Source organism: Lissotriton helveticus, chromosome 7 (assembly GCF_964261635.1).
Source record: "Lissotriton helveticus chromosome 7, aLisHel1.1, whole genome shotgun sequence".
NCBI lineage: Eukaryota > Metazoa > Chordata > Amphibia > Caudata > Salamandridae > Lissotriton > Lissotriton helveticus.
In genome coordinates this window covers 421555823-421574773 of record NC_136068.1, presented here as the reverse complement: position 1 = coordinate 421574773, position 18951 = coordinate 421555823, and the positions used below count along the sequence as shown (strand labels likewise).

The 18951-nt window shown below is 41.4% G+C and overlaps 1 protein-coding gene across 6 annotated transcripts in view; it reads left to right on the top strand.

The window, feature by feature from the left end:
- LOC144766801 (uncharacterized) overlaps nt 1–18951 on the top strand; it is a 1464990-nt gene that overhangs the window by 460398 nt on the left and 985641 nt on the right. For all 6 annotated transcript variants that reach the window (XM_078650533.1, XM_078650530.1, XM_078650529.1 and 3 more), the window contains one exon: nt 15045–15320. In XM_078650533.1, coding sequence (XP_078506659.1) covers nt 15045–15320 — 276 coding nt within the window. The remainder of the gene's footprint in view (nt 1–15044; nt 15321–18951) is intronic.

The window sequence follows — 18951 nt, the reverse complement described above, 5'->3', positions numbered from 1 at the left end:
ATACCTGTCTGGAAGGCCTTTTAAAAAAATGCTCCCTCATAGATAGACTTGTTAACTCCTTACCCCTCAACATTGCTCCACTTAGCAAGGGCCTGATTGGGGATGGTGCAGGGAGTCTGGAGTTACCGGGCAACACGATAACTACACATCCGCCAAATAGGGTGGTGATTGAGGGTGTTAGTTCTCAGGTGCTTAAACCTGCCCCCCCCCGTTCAATGGCCTGTGCTTCTACCACGGCGGACCAGATAACTTCCCTGCCTCAGACGAGCTCATCTGCCCAAAGGAAGGCTACCCCAAGCACATACAAACTCAATCTACCTCCAGAGGCGTCCCCATTGGTAGCAGTGTTTATTGGGGTCCCACCACTTATGGAAGGGGAGAGGAAATCCACCCGGGACCTTATGGTCAAAGGCGAACAGATAGTGCACAGAGAAATGTTGCGGGGAAAACATTGCAGACATGATTATCCATGCAAGGAGGGTGGGTTGGATCGGTAAACAACCGAAAACCACGCAAGGGGATTGTGTTGTAGTACATTTTTGTAGGGCGTACCTCGTTAATAGGCTGTTTTGGGACGGCTCGGTTATCTCTAGTAGGGACCACCTGAGACCTGTTCCCTTGGGTTTTTTCTATCAACCGCCAACTCGCCCCAAACACACAACCAACTACCAAGCAAGATGGCAGGGCATGAAGATATCATCAGGGAGGAGCAAGGTCAATGATACTACAAAAACACAATTCGTTATGGAACCTAGTGCCCCGCTGATACCTCACCCCCAGGCTCCACAGGATCTAGTTGAGGGTAGTGGGTTGGTTACGAGCAATCACTTTGCCCCCTTGTCTGGTTTGGACGACACAGATTGACTACCAAACACAGCAACTACACCGATAGAGGGGAATAGTAAGCTATATGGGGTTGCAGCATGTAAAATCCTCAGTTGGAATGTGGCAGGAATTAGATCTAAAATCGGCGATAATGACTGGGTTAGATTTGTCTCTGAACACAAAGTTATTGCCCTACAGGAAACCTGGGATACCTCACCCGCTTTTGGTTGGATGGATTTTCAGGTTTCGCTATAGCCGCAACCCCCAGTAATGTAGGCAGAGCTAGGGGGGGCCTTTTGACTCTATTTTCACTCGACCTTAAAGGGCCCTTAAGGCAGATTGAATATGATTCTCCTAACTTTTTAATCGTCAAAAGGGAAATTAGCCCCTCTAAGAGTACCTTGTTTATAAACTTTTACAATTCAGGAAATAGGGATTGTTGTGGTAATAACATTGCTGCCCTAGATTCCTTCTTAAATTCAGTCAGTCATAACACTCATACAAATTATGAATATGTGCTCATGGGCAATTTTAATATCCATCCTTGTGAACTTAGGTGTGGCTTAACTGACCGTAGGGGGACCACGGGACTGGAGGGATCCCACTTTGAACATTCCAAATCTGGTGAAGAGTTGGAAGAATTCTTGGCCAACTTTAACCTTTCAGAACCCACGAATATGGAAGAAGAGTCTAGAACACCTACCTTTAAGGGGTTAGTCCCAGGTACAATAATTGATTATATATTTGTGACCCCAGCTATTCTTAACAGGGCCATTTCTTACTGCACAGTCCCCTCTCTCCTTAGTGACCACAATCCAGTTTTCCTGGAGGTCGCGTGGGGGGACTTCATGGGTCCGACGCCAGGGCAAGTCATTAAAGTGCCGGCTCTACGCACAATAGACCAGGGTAGAAGGCTCAAGTGGGCAAATGTGGTCCCTAACAATTTTTATGCTGACATCGGCCCGCAAATCGAGGACCAGGTCATGATCTGCCAGAACCCAGTCTCTCAAGGCCATGAGAAAATGGACGCCTTCCAAACCATTTGTAGTAAAATTTCTTCTAACCTCACGGTTAAACTGAGGAAGGGGGGAAATAAACATTGCCGATGGTTTGATGCCTCATGTTCAAAAGCCCTTAAATCTTTAAAAATGGCACTCAAAGCTAACCCAAGGGTAAGGTCAGACATCGCAACCTTAAGAAAAGAATACAACCGCGCTATTAAGGTCAGGCAGGATAACATTAAAAACGAGGCCTGGGAGAATTTACTCTCTATTGATATTTTGCGGGACAGCAGGCAATTCTGGGCCGTAATTAACCAGCCTTTCTTCTCTGACTCGCCTAACTTAGACACGGACTGTGTCATCCCGGATGACAAGTGGTTGGCACATTTTAGATCAGTTTACGGAGATGACGGCACGGCTGTTCAGCCGTTTAACACGACTGTCCCCGAGGCCATCCCCATGTGCTTTAACAGGGTAGAGGTCGAGAAAGCTATTCTGGCCACCACTAGGAACAAAGCCCCTGAGCCAGACGGGGTGCCGGCTGATTTTTATATACATTCTCCAGAGCTATGGGCGGGCATCCTAGCTAACGTATTTACAGCTGCAAACAGTAACCCTCTCCCAACCACTTGGGTAACCTCCACAATTGTTCCCATATTTAAGAAGGGGCACCGGGATGACCCAGGGTGTTACAGGCCCATATCCCTTTTGGACTCTGCAATCAAGATTCTAGGCAGAGTCCTCTTGGCCAGGCTAAGGGATAGCCTGGAGAGCTGTGGGGGTTTGGCCGATATTCAATACGGTTTCAGAGAGAAGAGAGGCATGATTGAGCAGTGCTCCAATTTACACCTGCTTATCTCAAAGTACACGGTGGCCAAGGAGGGGTCTCTGTAGCTAGCGTTCATGGACCTCTCCTCGGCTTTCGACCTGGTGAACAGGTCCAAACTGTGGGACATCCTCCTGAAGATCGGGATTGATGAGGCTTTGGTAAGGTTTATGGCTTCACTCTACCAAGAGCTTTTTGCAGTTGTGCGGGTCACAAAAGAAGGTAGATGCACGTCCAGTTTTAATTCCATGCGTGGGGTCAGGCAGGGCTGCATACTGGCCCCCCTGCTTTTTACAATCTATATCAATGATCTAGGGATCAATCTAGATGGAGTGGTTGGAGATGTTCCGCGTGTAGGAGAAGTTAAGATCCCTGCTCTCCTATACGCGGACGACGCGGTGCTGATAGTTCGCACTGGCGTATGCCTCGAACAGCTCGAGGACGCATTTGGTTCCTTCATGGACCAACTAGACTTGAAGGTAAATTCAAACAAGTCACACACTATGGTTGTTGGTCCCCAGAGAAAAAGGGCCTTGACAAAAACCTTTAAATGTAAGGGTGAAGTTGTTTCTAGTGTTTCTGTCTTTCCCTACCTGGGGGTGCTTTTTGACAACAAGGGTACCTGGGGCCCGCAGGTAAGGGCCAAAAGCCTAGCGGTGATCAGAACATCATCGGCCGTTTTGGGCTTTGCTAAAAGGTTGGGTCATAGACCGATGGAATCCCTCTTAAAGGTCTACAATAGCAAATGTTTTTCTGTGGCATTGTATGGTGCACCGTTATGGGGGTACGTTTGTTTGGATCCTATTCAAAAGGCGGAAAGCAGATTTTTACGCTCCCTCTTGTCCGTACCCCAGTTGACACCAACTTTTTCCATACATGCAGAAGTGGGACTGGATTATGTTTATGACAGGTTAAATTTGGCGCCCCTAATTTTTTGGCTTAAGACATGGTTAAATACAGAATTAACTCTTAACCATTTGATAATGAAGGAAGTTATGTCTTTGGATTATAGTAGTAAAATACTGTGGATGGCCTACCTGAAGAAGTCCTTTAAGGATTTGGGCCGCCCGGAACTCTTTACAGACCCCTCTGGCATTACTATACAAGATGTAGATATCATTAAAAAACAATTTATGTCAAGGGCTAGAATGTGTCGAGAGGAAAGGGAACTGCAAAAGCCGGCAGTAAGACGACATTATTCGTTAGTAAATTCCATGGCACTAGAACCCTATTTATGTTTTGTCACCAAGCCTTTCCATAGGTTCCTTTTAACTAAATTTAGAATTAACCTCATACATTTTTATTTGGGAAATTTTAACACATGGATGAAACCAGAGTCAGAACCGCCCTGTACTTGTGATAATTTCTCTGTACAAGACACCATGCACTTTATTATGTTTTGTGATATTTTTGCTGATGAGAGGAGAAAATATTTGTTACCTGTTTTAAGGGAAGCAGGCTTCTCCCAGGTGAGACCAGCTATGTTTTATCTTCAATCATTGTGTAACATTCGCATCACATTCTGTATGGCAAATTTTTTAGTGGCGGCAGCTAGATCGAGAACACGAAAGACGTTATAAGACTTCCCTGTGTGAATTGTTTTTATACTCTTTTTAAATTCTGTTTTAGCTGATACACCTCGCCATATGAATTCGATTGACATGAAATTGTTTAATTTGTGTTTTACTTGTACATAAATGTTTTTATGCTCTTTGTATGATTTTTAACTAAATAGAATAAAGATTCTTTGACTGACTGACTATATTAGACTTAAGGTTCGCCAGCTAGCTCAGAGGTCACTAGAAACTTTCTCGAATGTTCAGGAAGGAATTAATGTTCCTGATTAGACAAGAAGGGATTAGCATCCAACAACCATATAACATGACAACTTTGCTCCCCCAAAATAAGAGTGTGTCTCTAGAGTCGTGTGCAAAACAATAGACCGCTATTTCACTCAGTCAAATGTGCGTACTTAGTTTCACCAGAATGCAGAGAAAAGAAAGACGTGCGTTTTCAATAAAAAGGTGTAATTTATTGAGCAGTCTTCTTCCTCATACAAGAGAAATTAATTGCCACAATTGTAATACTCATAGTAAAGTAAAGTGCGTACAGGGAGGATTATAAAATAATACTGTAAAAGCATTGATATGGTTTCTTAGCCATATGATACTTTAAAAATAGATAAAATATATATACATATATACATTGACTAACGTACTCAACTGGTGCTTCTAAATACGCCTACCCCTGTGTACCTGACCTAAGCCTAATACGTGGGAAGGAGTAAGTAATTCGCAGTTTAAGTTAAGTTTGTTTTTGCCAAGAATCTAACTCAAGAACTCTCTTTAAGGGTTTAGTCAGCTCCGTACCTGGGTAATAGAAAGCAGGAGGTCTTGTATCTCTCTCTCAGGACTCGATATCCCAGTAACCCGTGAAGGTATCTGGAAACACCGGAGCTGGATTTCTCGGCAGGAGAAAAGACAGCGTCTCTCTCAGTGCGTCAAAGGGGAGGGGCAGCGTCCGTGGGCTCTCGCATCAGCTGGGCTCTCGGGCAAGTAGATAGCTGCTCCCAAAACCACCACCGTGTGTTTGCTTAAGGCAACGTTGGTATATTTATACCTGTAAGGTGCCGGGATTTACGTAAGGCTGGACATAAGACGTCAATAAAGATGTCACTAAGAACTGGCCGTTCTTACAGTGCTTTACAGGAGTTCTAGGATGAAATCAAAACAAAGCAAGGGGGATTTCCCAGGTTGCTGGAGGTTTGGATTGTTTAGAGAACTCGTTGTGCTTTCTAGGGGGCCGGGGAAGTAGCCTTGCTTAATGTGACAGCATGTGCTACGACGAATATGGATATGATTATTATGCCGTTGTATGGATATTATTGATTATAACCGGACAAGGGCAAAAAATAGGAATATCGATTTAGGCTCCTAGATAAAAAAACAATAATACTAATATTGTATTATTGTATTGAGGTCCCAGGATGTCTTCAGGTATTCCGAACTCCCTACTGCCCATTGTAGGGGTGTCCATACTTGGGCCGCTAGATAAATATTTTGCCAGGGCCACTAGAGAAATAGACAAGGAAATCACATTGGCAGAGAAACGGGCAGAGCGCCGTTTCTCCATTGAACTTTTAAAAAATAAGCCAGTAAGCACGCCACAGAAGGTTGCACCGACTACACAATTACACAACAACACATCTCTTGATGCAGACGCTGAGATGTTTAGCACAGAAAATATCCCGTTAATATTCCAAGACGGGTCACCATCGTCATATGTCACGGAAAACACAAATGACCTTATTTTTAATGAGCCGCCTGTCACATCTAATTCCTTAATAGATCTAAACTCCCACATACTCTTAGACACAGTCTCCCAGTCAAATAGAAATGTATCTTCTTCTATTTCTCTAGTAGAGGCTGTTGTATCGTTGGAGACACAAACGCCTATTGCAGTTAGTGTTACCAAAGATAAAATACAAACTAAGAGGCACATGGGGGCACAACGTTCTCCACCAAAAAAAAGAAGGAGAAAGGGTGGGGTCAGAAAAGGGGATAAAACCTTGTGTATACCACCACCCCCTATGGACCTTATAAACAAGTCACCTAAGGAAATAGGGAAGGATGTATCAATAGGGCCTCCAACAGTAATAACTTCTTTCTCTGATGCCCTGCCAAATAAAGGGCTAATGGAGGCTATTGAATGCCTTTTAAAATCTTGCATACTCCCACTCACAGAGAGGGTTAAAAGGCTGGGGGGAAAAATGGATTGTATTTTAGCTATCTCTAATTCAGTCGAAAATCCTAAACCAACCAATTCTAGTGAAGCTTGCTCTAAAATTAAACAATTAATACAGAAACCATCCAGCCAACAAACTGTCACGTCCGTACCTAAAAATATGCTTGCTGATACAAATTCTATCAAATCGGTGCCCACGCTAGACACTTCTAAAGAGAAGGTTAAACCAGGTGCCCCAAAAGTCCTCTTTAACAGAAAAGACCACCCAACGAAGACAAGCCAAATGACTAGACCTAAATCTAATTTTAGAAATATAGTAGACTTACCCCCAGAATCATCCAACTATGTCATTATTTTAACAGGAGTTCCGGTCGTGCCAGTAGGAAACATTGAAACTAATATTAGTCTTAAAAATAAAGTTATCCACTGGCTGTGTAACAACAGACCCCTCCCATTTCATCTTAATGGAGACATAGTATCGGTGAGACGGTGCAATTGGGTGGGCCTACGCCCTAAGGACATTGAAGGGGACGTGGTGTTAGTGAATTTCAGGGATCATAGGGTGGTCACGCACATCAGTGATTGGTTCTCAGGGAGAAGCGACGGCGGTGTATCATCCCGTAATTTGAGCTACTTCTACCCTGAAGCTCTGATGGTGCCCCCAAAAAACCCTCCAATCTTGGGTAGCTTTGATGCCCCCCATTTTCCATATCACAATTCACACTCTATCGCCCCCAGACAGTACAATAACAATTATATCCCCTTACTTCCATTTAAACGCCCAAGCAGGCACCCTATTCCGTTTGGCAATAACTACCACCCCGCAAATCCAAATGAGTATTGGAACATCCCATTACACAACTTATTTGAACCCCTCTCTGGTCTAGACGCAAATGAATGACTTATTCCACCTACTTCTTATGAGGGATTCACTCAAGCGTACACGACTAATTTTAATATTTCACTAGATCCAGATAATATTGTACCAGGGATGGCTCTTCATGAAAATCTGGATGATGCATTGATAAGGGAAGAAATTCCAAGTGAGGGCAATATTAGTAATAATTCTGATTACGAGAGAGTAGAATCTAGCAGGACCATTATTGATCCTGGATCCCCCGGAGAGCCCAACATAATCACCATGAGGAAGGTAAATGCGGGGGGGGGGTCCGCTGAATTTCCTAAAGAAAGTACGGCGCACCATAAATTAGGTTTAAATGGAGGCCATGGAGAAAAATGGTCCATTTTATTTTGGAACATAGCTGGCCTTAAGGCTAAATTAGATAACCCAAACTGGCAAAAACTAATTAATAACTGTGATGTTGTATGTCTGCAAGAGACATGGACCAAGAAAGAATACCATATGAGCGGTTTTAACACTATATCCATCCCAGCCATAGGATCTGTACACGGACGAGCAAAGGGGGGACTATGCATGTACATTTCAAACTGTTTTCCATGTAAAAAAATTGAGTTGTATTTCCATAACTGTTTTTACCATATTGTTGGGCTACACATTAATTCTACTGCTTGCTTACTGTTAGTTAATTTCTATAATAACATCCCTGTATTAGATATACCAGTGGTGCTTAAAACCCTGAACTCTAAACTGTATGGCATAAATAACAGTGCTCATAAACAGTTTATCGTTATATGGGCGGTGATTTTAATTGTGCCCTTTGTGACAGAGCAGGAACAGGAAATTGTGGGTTAATGGTGGATAGGGAAACCGCTACATCACACTTTGAGAACTCAGTAACGGGGACTGCCTTAAATGAGATCATGTTTAATAATGATTTAGGGTTCTCGAATGAACTATGTAGCACTGAGGCCCCTTTCTCTCCTACCTTTAACGGTAGAGGTTTATTCTCTACAATTGACTTCATCCTAATTTCCTCGTGTTATAGGGATAGCATTGCAAGTTATAATGTCTTAAAATCTCCCCTAAGTGACCATTTCCCCATCAGGGTAGAATTATTCGACCCACAACGGACAGTCCATAAAAGAGCAGTGGTTTCTTCTGAAAACTTAGAAATTGTCAGGCAGAACGGATATGCTCTAAAATGGACTAAGGTGGTCCCCGAGGAGTTCCTTAGCAATTTAATAAATTCGTGCAACACGAGTTTTTCTGTATGCTTGGATTTGGCATCTGATGATGCAGACATTATAAATAATTTCAGTGAAATAACTGATTGTATAAAGAGGGGTCTGTGGGTAAATGTTAAGGAACATATGACTCAAAGGAAAAGAAGAGGCTGGTTTAAATCGGCATGCAGTAAGGCCCACAAGCAATTAAAACTGGCTTTGCATAGGCACGACAGAAATCAGACCCTGATAAGGGCCCTACGCAAAGAATACAAAACAGCACTTAAAGCTCAAAGAGATCTGATTAGAAGGGAAGCATGGACAGCTATTATGGATGCATCTGAACTAAAGGATATGGCGGCTTTTTGGAAAGCAGTGAATGCCCCATTTTTCAAAGATAGTACAAAGGCTCGAATCGAGATTGCCGTTACCGAGGACGAATGGGTCAGTCATTTTGAAACACTTTATAGTCCAGGATCAATCACCATTGACACATCGAGTGAACCCACGTTTAAGGGGAAGGGCACTAAGGGATTGCAACTTAACTTTTCCCTGGATGAGGTAATTAAGGGCATTAACTCTAGCCTAGGGGGAAAGGCACCTGGCCCCGATGGTGTCCCAGTGGACATTTTAAAAAAAAACTTATCTCTCTGGGCACCATTGCTTACTAGAACTTTTAATGCTGCTTGCACAATAGGACTGATTGGTACTTGGTATAAGTCGATCATTATCCCTATTTTTAAAAAGAGAGATAGAGCAAGCTGTGCGTGCTATCGGCCCATATCCTTGCTTGACTCCACCATTAAAATTATTGGCAGAGTTATTTTAGGTAGACTGCACTTATGGGCAGACAAACATAATATTATTAGTGACCTCCAATATGGTTTCCGTGAAGGAGTTGGTACCATTGAACAAGTACTTAACTTATCAATATTAATAGAGAAATATACCTGGGCCAAGGGAGGAAGATTGTTTTTAACATTTCTAGATTTGACATCTGCCTTTGATTATGTAAACCATGGCAAACTATGGATAATTTTAACCCGGTTGGGAGTGGAGGAAAATATCATCAATTTTTTGAGAGAACTGTATAACGGGGCTAGTGCAATGGTTAGATATGGTAAAAATGGGGAGTGCACAAGAGAGTTCAGTGTAGGGAGGGGCGTGAGGCAGGGGTGCGTCCTTGCACCGTTTTTATTTACTATTTATATAAACAACTTGGAGGAAACTCTATTACAGGATTGCCCAGATATGCCAACAGTTTCAGCCCGTCGTATACCTCCTCCTATTTATGCAGATGACACTGTTCTCATGCCAAGAAGCCCCTTAGCCATGCAGACCATGATTACCTCTTTTAGCTCCTTTATGACCAAACTTGAATTACAAGTAAACTGCTCCAAAACTTTTTCTATGAACTGCGGAGGGAACGCAAAACAAAAGAAAAAAAACATGTTCATAGGATCGACCCCTTTAGACCATACCCCAACATTCCCATACTTGGGGATCTTGTTTGATAGTACTGGCAAGTGGAGTAACGCAATCAAAGCTAGAGATTTGCTATTTTTAAAATCTATAATGGCCCTTAGGTCGTTCAGCAAAAAGATGGGGAAAAAGCCAGTAAAAGAGCTTTTATATATATATAAAGCTAGCTGTGTTACGGTGGCAACATATGAGGCAGGAATTTGGGGTGATTCAAATGTCAGTAGCCTACAACTAACTTGAAAATGGTTTCTTGCGATATCTTCTAGCTGTCCCAGAGAGTATGTCCAGTTATAATTGTCACATTGAATTGGGTATTACTTACCTGGAAGATTTAATTAAGGTGCAACCGATTCTTTTATGGCACCTGGTATGGACTACTGAAAATTGCCATCTAAATCGCCTCATTCTGGGGGACGCCCTGAAATTAGATGGCGTGAATACGATAAAATGGCTATGTTATATTAAGGCATTCTGTGAAAATATTAACCACCCGGAATTTTATGTAGACCCTATGTCGTTGTCTAATATTACTAGGAAAGCATTGAAACAGCTAAGTTTAAATTTCCTAGAGAATCAAAGAGAACAAACAGAATTGCTAAAAAAGACAGTAATTGCCCATCAATTGATAATAAAACCTAGGGTTATTCAGCCTTACCTCAACCTCCAAATGAAAGATCAAGAAAGTTTTTTGTTGACCCGATTCAGATTTGGGATAATGTACAGACTGTTGAGCTTCCCTGTTACAAACGATTGGACAAAGGAAATTTGTAAATGTCCGTGTGATAACGTCTCCATTCAATCGGATATTCATATCTTATTTTTTTGTAGATTCTATGTAATATCAAGGAAAAGATGGATTATGCCTATCTTAAAATATATGAACATGAGACAATGCCACCCAGCTTTTTTAGCTATACAATCTTTGGATGATATTTTCTCAGTGGCATCAGTTTCGGCATTTCTGAAAAGTATTTTCTATCTACGTAAGACATTGATTATATGAAGTCCACTATTTTAAATTTTTCCCCATGATAAATATTGTGTTTACTGATTTTATAATATTAATTATTACAATGTAATACTTGACTTGATGTGATTTGATGTACTTTTATGTTTATTTATGAAATATAACCGAATAAAGTCTTTTTGATTTGATTTGATTTGATTTGAGAATATTTAGATGGCATGCTTCGGATAGGTTTTATTAGGCTGTCTCACTTGCCTGCCTCTTTTCCTTCGTTTTGTTCACCAAAGTGGGAGGCGAGCTACGCCTCTGTATTGATTACTGGGCCCTTAATAACGTAACTGTTAAGAACCATTACCTTCTGGCACTTATTTCCAGTGTACTTGACCAAATTAAGAATGCTACAGTATTTATCAAGTTAGAATTACTGGATGCCTATCAGTTGGTACGAGTCAGGGAAGGTGATGAGTGGAAAACAGCCTTTGGCACTAAGTTTGGATCATTTAAATTTCTGGTAACACCCTTTGAGTGTTGTAACGCACCCGCCGCCTTTCAGTTCTTTATGAATGAGGTCTTGCAGGAGGTTTTGAGTGCTTGTGCTGTGGTTTATATTGAGGATATCTTGAAGTGTCCACCTTCTGTGTCAGAACATGTGGAAAACGTAAGAGCTATATTACAACTATGAGATAATACATTGTTTGTAAAATTTTAAAAATGCAAATTCCATGTACTTAAAATTACCTTTTTAGGAAATGTTTGGTCATCACAAGGGGTTGAAATGGATACACACAAGGCTGCAGCAATTTTACAATGGAATTCCCCAAAGTCAGTGAAAGAGGTATAGAGTTTTCTAGGGTGCGCCAATTTTTACAGGTATTTCATACTCCACTTCTCTACCCGGGTAGCTCCTATAACAGTTACTGAAAAGGGGGTTGCTTTTCACTGGAATGAGACTGAAGAGAAGGCTTATCAGCAGTTAAAGAATGTCTTTACCGGCACTCCTATTCTGGAACATCCTGACCCTTCCCAACCTTTTATTGTGGAGACTGACGCTTCACACATTGCTGTAGGTAGGGTTTTCTCACAAAGAAATAAATTAATGGGGAGGCTCCAACCAATAGCGTATTTTTCGCACAAATTTAGTCCTGCTGAACTGTTAGCAATACAAAAGTCACTCTTGAAGAGGGGATACACTATTTGATTGGTCCCTTACATACTGTCACAGTGATTACTAACCATAGAAATTTAAGATTTCCTAACTCCAGTCAGGCCTTATCAATGCCACAATTGAGGTTGACACAATTTTTCTCAGAATTTGACTATGTGATTCAATTTTAAGCTGGCCGTCAGCATGGTAAGGCTGATGCCTTATTACGGCTTAGGGATGAAGTTCAAGAACTGGGAAATTAACATCCTCCTATAATACCTACCAGGTTTATTCCAGGAGCAATGGTTTCTAAGAAAACATTTTTAGCATACGTAGTTGCAGCACAAAGGCCAACAGGAGCAAAATGCATTATACAGAAATATCAGAGTGGGAATATTAATGACATATATTACAGGCTTCGTACTGGTGATATACACAACTTCTGGCAGCTCACCCAGGAGAAAGAAAACATTAGAGCATGTTCGGCTGCACTTTTGATAGCCTATTATTGTGCTGATACAAAGCAGTATGTCCACAGATGTAGCATTTGTGCGCAAAGTAAAGACATACACCAGGCACCCTCAGGACTTCTGACCCCACTTCCCACACCATCAGTTCCTTGGCACACCCTTTCTCTAAATTTTATCGTAGATCTCGCAAAAACTGAGGAGGGTCACATGGCAATACTAGTTGTAGTAGACTTGTTTTCCAAGATGGTTTCTTTCTTCCCTTACGGATCCTTCCTAACTTTAGGCAACTTGCAGATATCTTTTTACAGTATATTGTACGTTTACATGGCCTTCCATCTGTAATTCTATCTGATCGTGAACCACAGTTCATTTCACAGTAGAAATCTTTGTGTGGGGTGTTGCAAATTGACATTCGCCTGTCCACTCGTTATCATCCCCAAACTGATGGCCAGACAGAAAGAGTAAACCAGTATTTGGAACAATATATATGGTGTCAGGTGTTAAAAAATGCTGCAGATTGGGACACATATATTTGGGGGGGATGAATTTGCTTATAATAACTCACAACATTGTTCCAATAAACATTCTCCTTTTCAGCATAACTCTGGCTTTCTCCCCTTGATTTGCATTATGTCTCTCTTCTTCTGCTTCTGAAATACCATCAGTTAAAAACTATCTAGAAAACATAAAGGACTTACAACAAAGCGCTCAAAGTTATTTGGAACAGGCAAAAATGGTGTATAAATCAAACACGGATCAACATCGCAAACCCAGCCTGATTACCAGTTGGGGGATCAAGTATGGCTATCTACGCAACACATCAATATGAAGGGGTTGCACAAATTTTAACTGCGGTACATAGGCCCCTTTTAAATACTCAGGGAAATCAATGATGTCGCCATGAAAGTGGAATTACCTTGCAAGATGAAGATTTATGCTGTGTTCCACATTTCTCTACTGAAGCCAATAACTCTGGGAACTGTCCTTCAGCCTAAGGCTCTAGCTATTATTGTAGACAATGAACCTGAGTTTGAAGTAGAAGCAATCTTGGACTCAAAATTAATAAAACACAATTTGTACTATTTGATTCACTGTAAAGGATTTGGTCCTGAAGATATTACCTGGAAACCAGTGGTTCATGTGCATGCCTCTGTCTATCATGTACATTCCAGCATAGATATCAAAGTAAACCCATGCCTGTAAGGAGGGCCATGGGGGGTATGCTATCGGGATTGTCTGGACTTTGACCGCAAACATGCATTCACTTTAAATGATGGAGCATTAAAGAATGTATCCTGCACCACAGGAAGTTGTTCATCAGCTTTCCTAATCACTTATTTGTTGCAGTGTATCATCATCTTAACATTCCTGGATTCCTACCATCACGCTTTCTGTTCTGGCTCTTACAAGTCTTACTGTTTCAGCGTCTTCGCGTACCCGGATTCCTGCTATTGTGTTTGTCTGTTGTTGTTACCACTTGGTTCTTTGCTCCTTTTCAGTGTTCTTCTAGAGGATTCTTTTGCAGTAACATGCAATTTAATATAAGGCTCAAAATGCTCTAAGACATTCACTAAACACCATACGGAAAATGCGCTTAAGGGCTAGATAACAGTTTTATTTACTTATCAGATTTTTTCTTCAGTATCTGATTTTTGAAGGCTTTATGTTGAGAACCTAAAAGTAATGCTCTGAGTTAAATGTATATTTTTTGATTAAAGCCACAAATAGACATTTATGACTACAATTAATAACATCTGCTGTTGTTATTTAAAGTATTTGTTTATGTAATATTCTCTGAAGGTGAATGAAGAATTTGGTTTAAAGTATTCTTGAAAATATCTCATAAATATATATTTATATATATATTTGATACATTTATGAAGTGGAAACCTGGTTGTTATTGGATATCTGCAAGTTTTCCTTTAGAGTTTTAGAAGTTAGGAATTTATGATGGGGCTCATTTCGCTTTTGCGGAAAGATCCTAGTGAGAGCCTGACACCATGATTTTCATTCAGTTTGCCACTGGGAGGCATTGAGGAGAACACTATATATCAATAGGTTGAGTTTCTTTAATTTGAAGATAAGGTTAACCATTGAATTTAGCACCTTCTATTTATTGGTGAAGAATGCTTAGGGCAGGTCCAAGGCTAAAATTGCTATGATCTTTCCTGTATTAGTCAAGATCATCACCACGATGAAATGGTCTTACTCAGCAATTACCTGGTATGGAGGAGCTGACTTTAGAATAAGGCTATTAAAAACACATTGATCTGAAGTAGGAAGTCTGAGTAATGTCGAAGTGTTTTTGCCCAGAAAAGTGATCACAAGTCAGAATGGGCTACCCAAAGGATTAGTAGGAGAAGAATAATTGAGTTGATGAATGTTAAGAACTATATGCTTCAAGATAGGTAGCAAGTGTGAGAGCTTCTCACTGATTTCTATGCTTTGTGGATTGTAATTTCGTTATTGATACTAATGTCCAGCCTGCTCTCCCCTCTAGAATCACAGGATGTACGGCTTCCCTGTTGCACTGAGTCTCCCAGCTCTTCAACACCGACAGAAGCCGTCTGGAGGAAGAAGGGCGATGCGGGGCCCCTGCTCCAGGTGTGGTTAAGCCTGGAAGTTGCCACCTCCATGGGTACACGACTTGAAATGATAGGAAATCACAGGCCCTACTTACTGCTGAGGAATCTCTCTGTGGCAGATAGCGGGGTTTACAAGTGTTTCTCAGGACCCATTACAGGCGGATCTTTTCTCCTCAACATCAGCAGCCAAGGTGAGTATTGCATGGTTAGGAAAACTAAAGCTCCCATCATGACCAAACCGTACTACTATGAAGAAATACCAGATTTTTGATTTATTAATTTTTTGGAGGAAACCTAGGGAGGAGGACAAAGTAAACTGAGTCTTTGGCTCACCTGTATAAGGTTTGCTTTGACATCAATTGGAAACACAAGTGCACCACGCTTGAATGTGAGAGATGGGTTTTTGTAGCCCTGCAGAACACCATCCAATACATAGTTGAAATGGTGTCAATGCTTTTGAGTTACTAACAGTCCATAAAGAGATATTCAGTTTGCTCACTTCTATACAACACACAAAAGAAAAAGACACTTTAACTAAAAAACGTGTTTATTTCAACAGGCACACAGTGTTGCTCAAATTGCTTAAAATAACTGCACAGAATATGATTAAAACACCACAAATGCATGTTGAGAACAATGAACGAACAACAAATGATAATTTCTAATATGGTTAAAATGTCATCTAAAAGCCTAACATTCTAAACCCCACGTCTATGCTCTACTAAGGAGGTGTGAAAAGTAGAATCATTTACAGCTAGATTTTCTCAGGGATGATGAGCACACTGCATACCTTATTTATATAGAAAAGCTGTAATTATCAGGAGTCAAGAAGGTCATGTTCTTTGTAAAAGGCAAGCAATTTTAGATTCAAGTATGAGCAACAGATCTATAAGTCTGACTGGTCTAACTACACCCATTGGAGCAACTTCTGGGCTTTTGCGGGATTTTAGTGTGGAGGGGGGGAAGTTAATTTCGTGGAATATTGCTGGGTTGTGTACTAGAATGCAATGGCCAGAATGGCTTACTTTCATAAATGATTTTGATTTGTGTCTCTTTCAAGAGACCTGAGCATGTGAGCCCTAGTTCTCCCAGGGTTTTCTGAATTTTTTTGTGCCTGCTTTGAAAGGAACTAAAGGGCGCCCGAAAGGGGGGCTAACTATTTGGCTGCGACAATAACTCTTTGATAGAGTTAAAGAGCAACCTACCAAAAATAGTGATATCCAGTTGATTAGAATAACTATGGGCCCCCTGGGTACTCTGGATATCTATAACCTGTATGTCAGAGGTTCAAGAGGAGGGAAATCACAGGTTCTAGCGGCCCTGGACTCCCTGATTGGCCTGTACTCAAGCGAGAATAACATAATAATTGCTGGTGACATAAATATGACCTTTGAACCCCTTATAATAGGTGATTGGTATTCGGGGGAAGAAGAGGATTGTCAGTGGGGGATACCTAAACTGGATCTCAAACCAATTGATAGGTGGACAGATATTATAATCCAGATCAATGCGATATGTTGTGAAAGAGGGTTTAGAGCATTGAATGGTAAAACCCCGAGTGATAGCCATGGGGAAAATACCTTTGATAATGGCCGTTCCAAAAGCAGGATTGATTATGTTTTTTGTAATATGGCACTCTGGCGTTTTTTGGGGGATTTGAAGGTAGTTGTTAGGCAGGAGAGCGACCACAACCCCCTGTGTATAGCCCATCACTGGTGGGGGGGAAAGACAGTGGGGATAGAGAGGGCGGAGCAGGCTTTTTCCGAGAGTGTTCCCTCAAATGACATGAGGCGGATTAGGTGGCCACAAGTCATGACGAACAAAAGGGTGTTGGATAATATCAATAAGGAGCTGGATCTGACATGGACACTATAATTGGTGCGGAGAAAGACTTGGGGGAAGTCACCAAACTCCATGAGAACTTTTTTACAATATAAGGGGCTATTTTTTTAAGTTAATTCCTAAGGCAAGGGGAGAAACAACACCCATGAGTAGAGTGGGATGGTACAATGATGCCTGTAGGTCCGCGAGAACATCCCTAGGTATTGCCATCAAAAGAAGAGATCCTAATGCTGTTAGAATAGCTAGATAGGATTATAAGAAAAGTATATATGTGGCAAAGAAATTGTGGGTTGTACAACACTGGCAGGAACTTAAAGCAGCTAGTATTGCCAAGGATTCAATACTTTTTTGGAGTATTGTCAAGAGGGGAGGGGAGGTCAACCAGAACCCCCGACAAATTATGTGACCCAGAGAGGCTGGGTAGACCATTTTGGACCCCAATATGCATGCCGCCCTGATGACAACATCAGAGAATCTCCAAATAATACCTTGTGTATAGATCCACCCTTTAACATCAACGATGTAACAGTGGCCCTTAATTCTGTGACGAGGGGAAGAGCACCGGGGCTGGATGGGGTGCCAGCTGACGTTTTTCTTCATGACAAAACGCGCTGTGGACAGTACATCATGAAACATGTCAATGCTGTGGCTCAGGGTGCTTCGATACCGACGTCATGGAAAGGGGCGGTAATAATACCCGTATATAAAAAGGGTGACAGAACGCAGCCTGGGAATTACATACCAATCAGTTTGATTGACACTGTAGAAAAGGTGATTGGAAAAATGACGCTGGACAACATATTAGATTGGGTAGAAGGTGAAAATATTTTGTCTTCTTTCCAGGCTGGTTTTCGTAAACTAACTAGCACCATTGACCAGATCTTCCGTTTTACCCTATTCCATTGGAAGACTGTTTTACTTGGTAAAGGCAGCATTTATGCTGCTTTCATCGACTTACGTGCCGCTTTTGATTTAGTACCACGACTCCAGTTATGGGATGTGTTAAACAAGTTGGGTATGCCACCAGAAATTCTAACTCTGGTGATGGGGCTGCACGAGTCAAATTATGCAAGAATTCAATGGGGCAGGCATGGAAAAGTAACCTCTGAATTCCCGGTAGAGTGCGGTGTGCACCAAGGCTGTGCTATGACCCCATGCTCTTTTCATTATACATTAATGGTGTAGTAGAGCGCATGGCCCTGGAAAGCGTAGATGCCCCTATTTTGGCTGGTGCAAAAACCCCAATTTTAATGTTTGTGGACGACACGCTAATTTTATCTAAAACTCCTAGTGGCCTACAGCGTGCTTTGAAGATTTTTGAGGAATTTTGTCTTGATCATGGGCTGGAAGTTAATGTAGCGAAAACGAAGCTCATGGCATTTAATCCGCATTCTAGTTTTAAAGGAACGTTTTTTATGAATGGGCAATGTGTGGAAATGGTGACGGATTTTATTTATTTAGGCATCCGTGTGGCAAAAGGCAATAAGTGGGGAAAACACATAGAAATGGCGGCTCTAAAACACCGCCTAAATGCAGGAGCAATACATTTAGAGCATAAGAAATCACAGACAAAGACGATAAAGCCAGTTCTCCAAGTGTATGAGGCAAAAGCCCTAAGCTCGGCACTCTACGGTGCCGAGATATGTGGCTAGGAAAAACTAACTACCAATTTTTCCTTCCTTTCCTTAGGCTATTGTGTAATCTACTCCTTAGGCATAAAACTTTTGTCCTGATGATGATCCCATGTATTATGGTTAAGGGATCGAAACGCCGTTGACTTGTTGTAACACCATATATGTGAAAGTATACCGAATGTGATATGCATATAATGGTGTAATTGAATTTCTGTTATTTTTCATTGCTCTGAAATCGCTCACTCTCTGCCTAAAGATCTCTATTCTGCCTTTCCTATCTTCTTACTTTGCCAATTTGTAAGCGTGAGGGCACAGGCTTGTGTCTCACTCTTTGTAAATGTAAGGT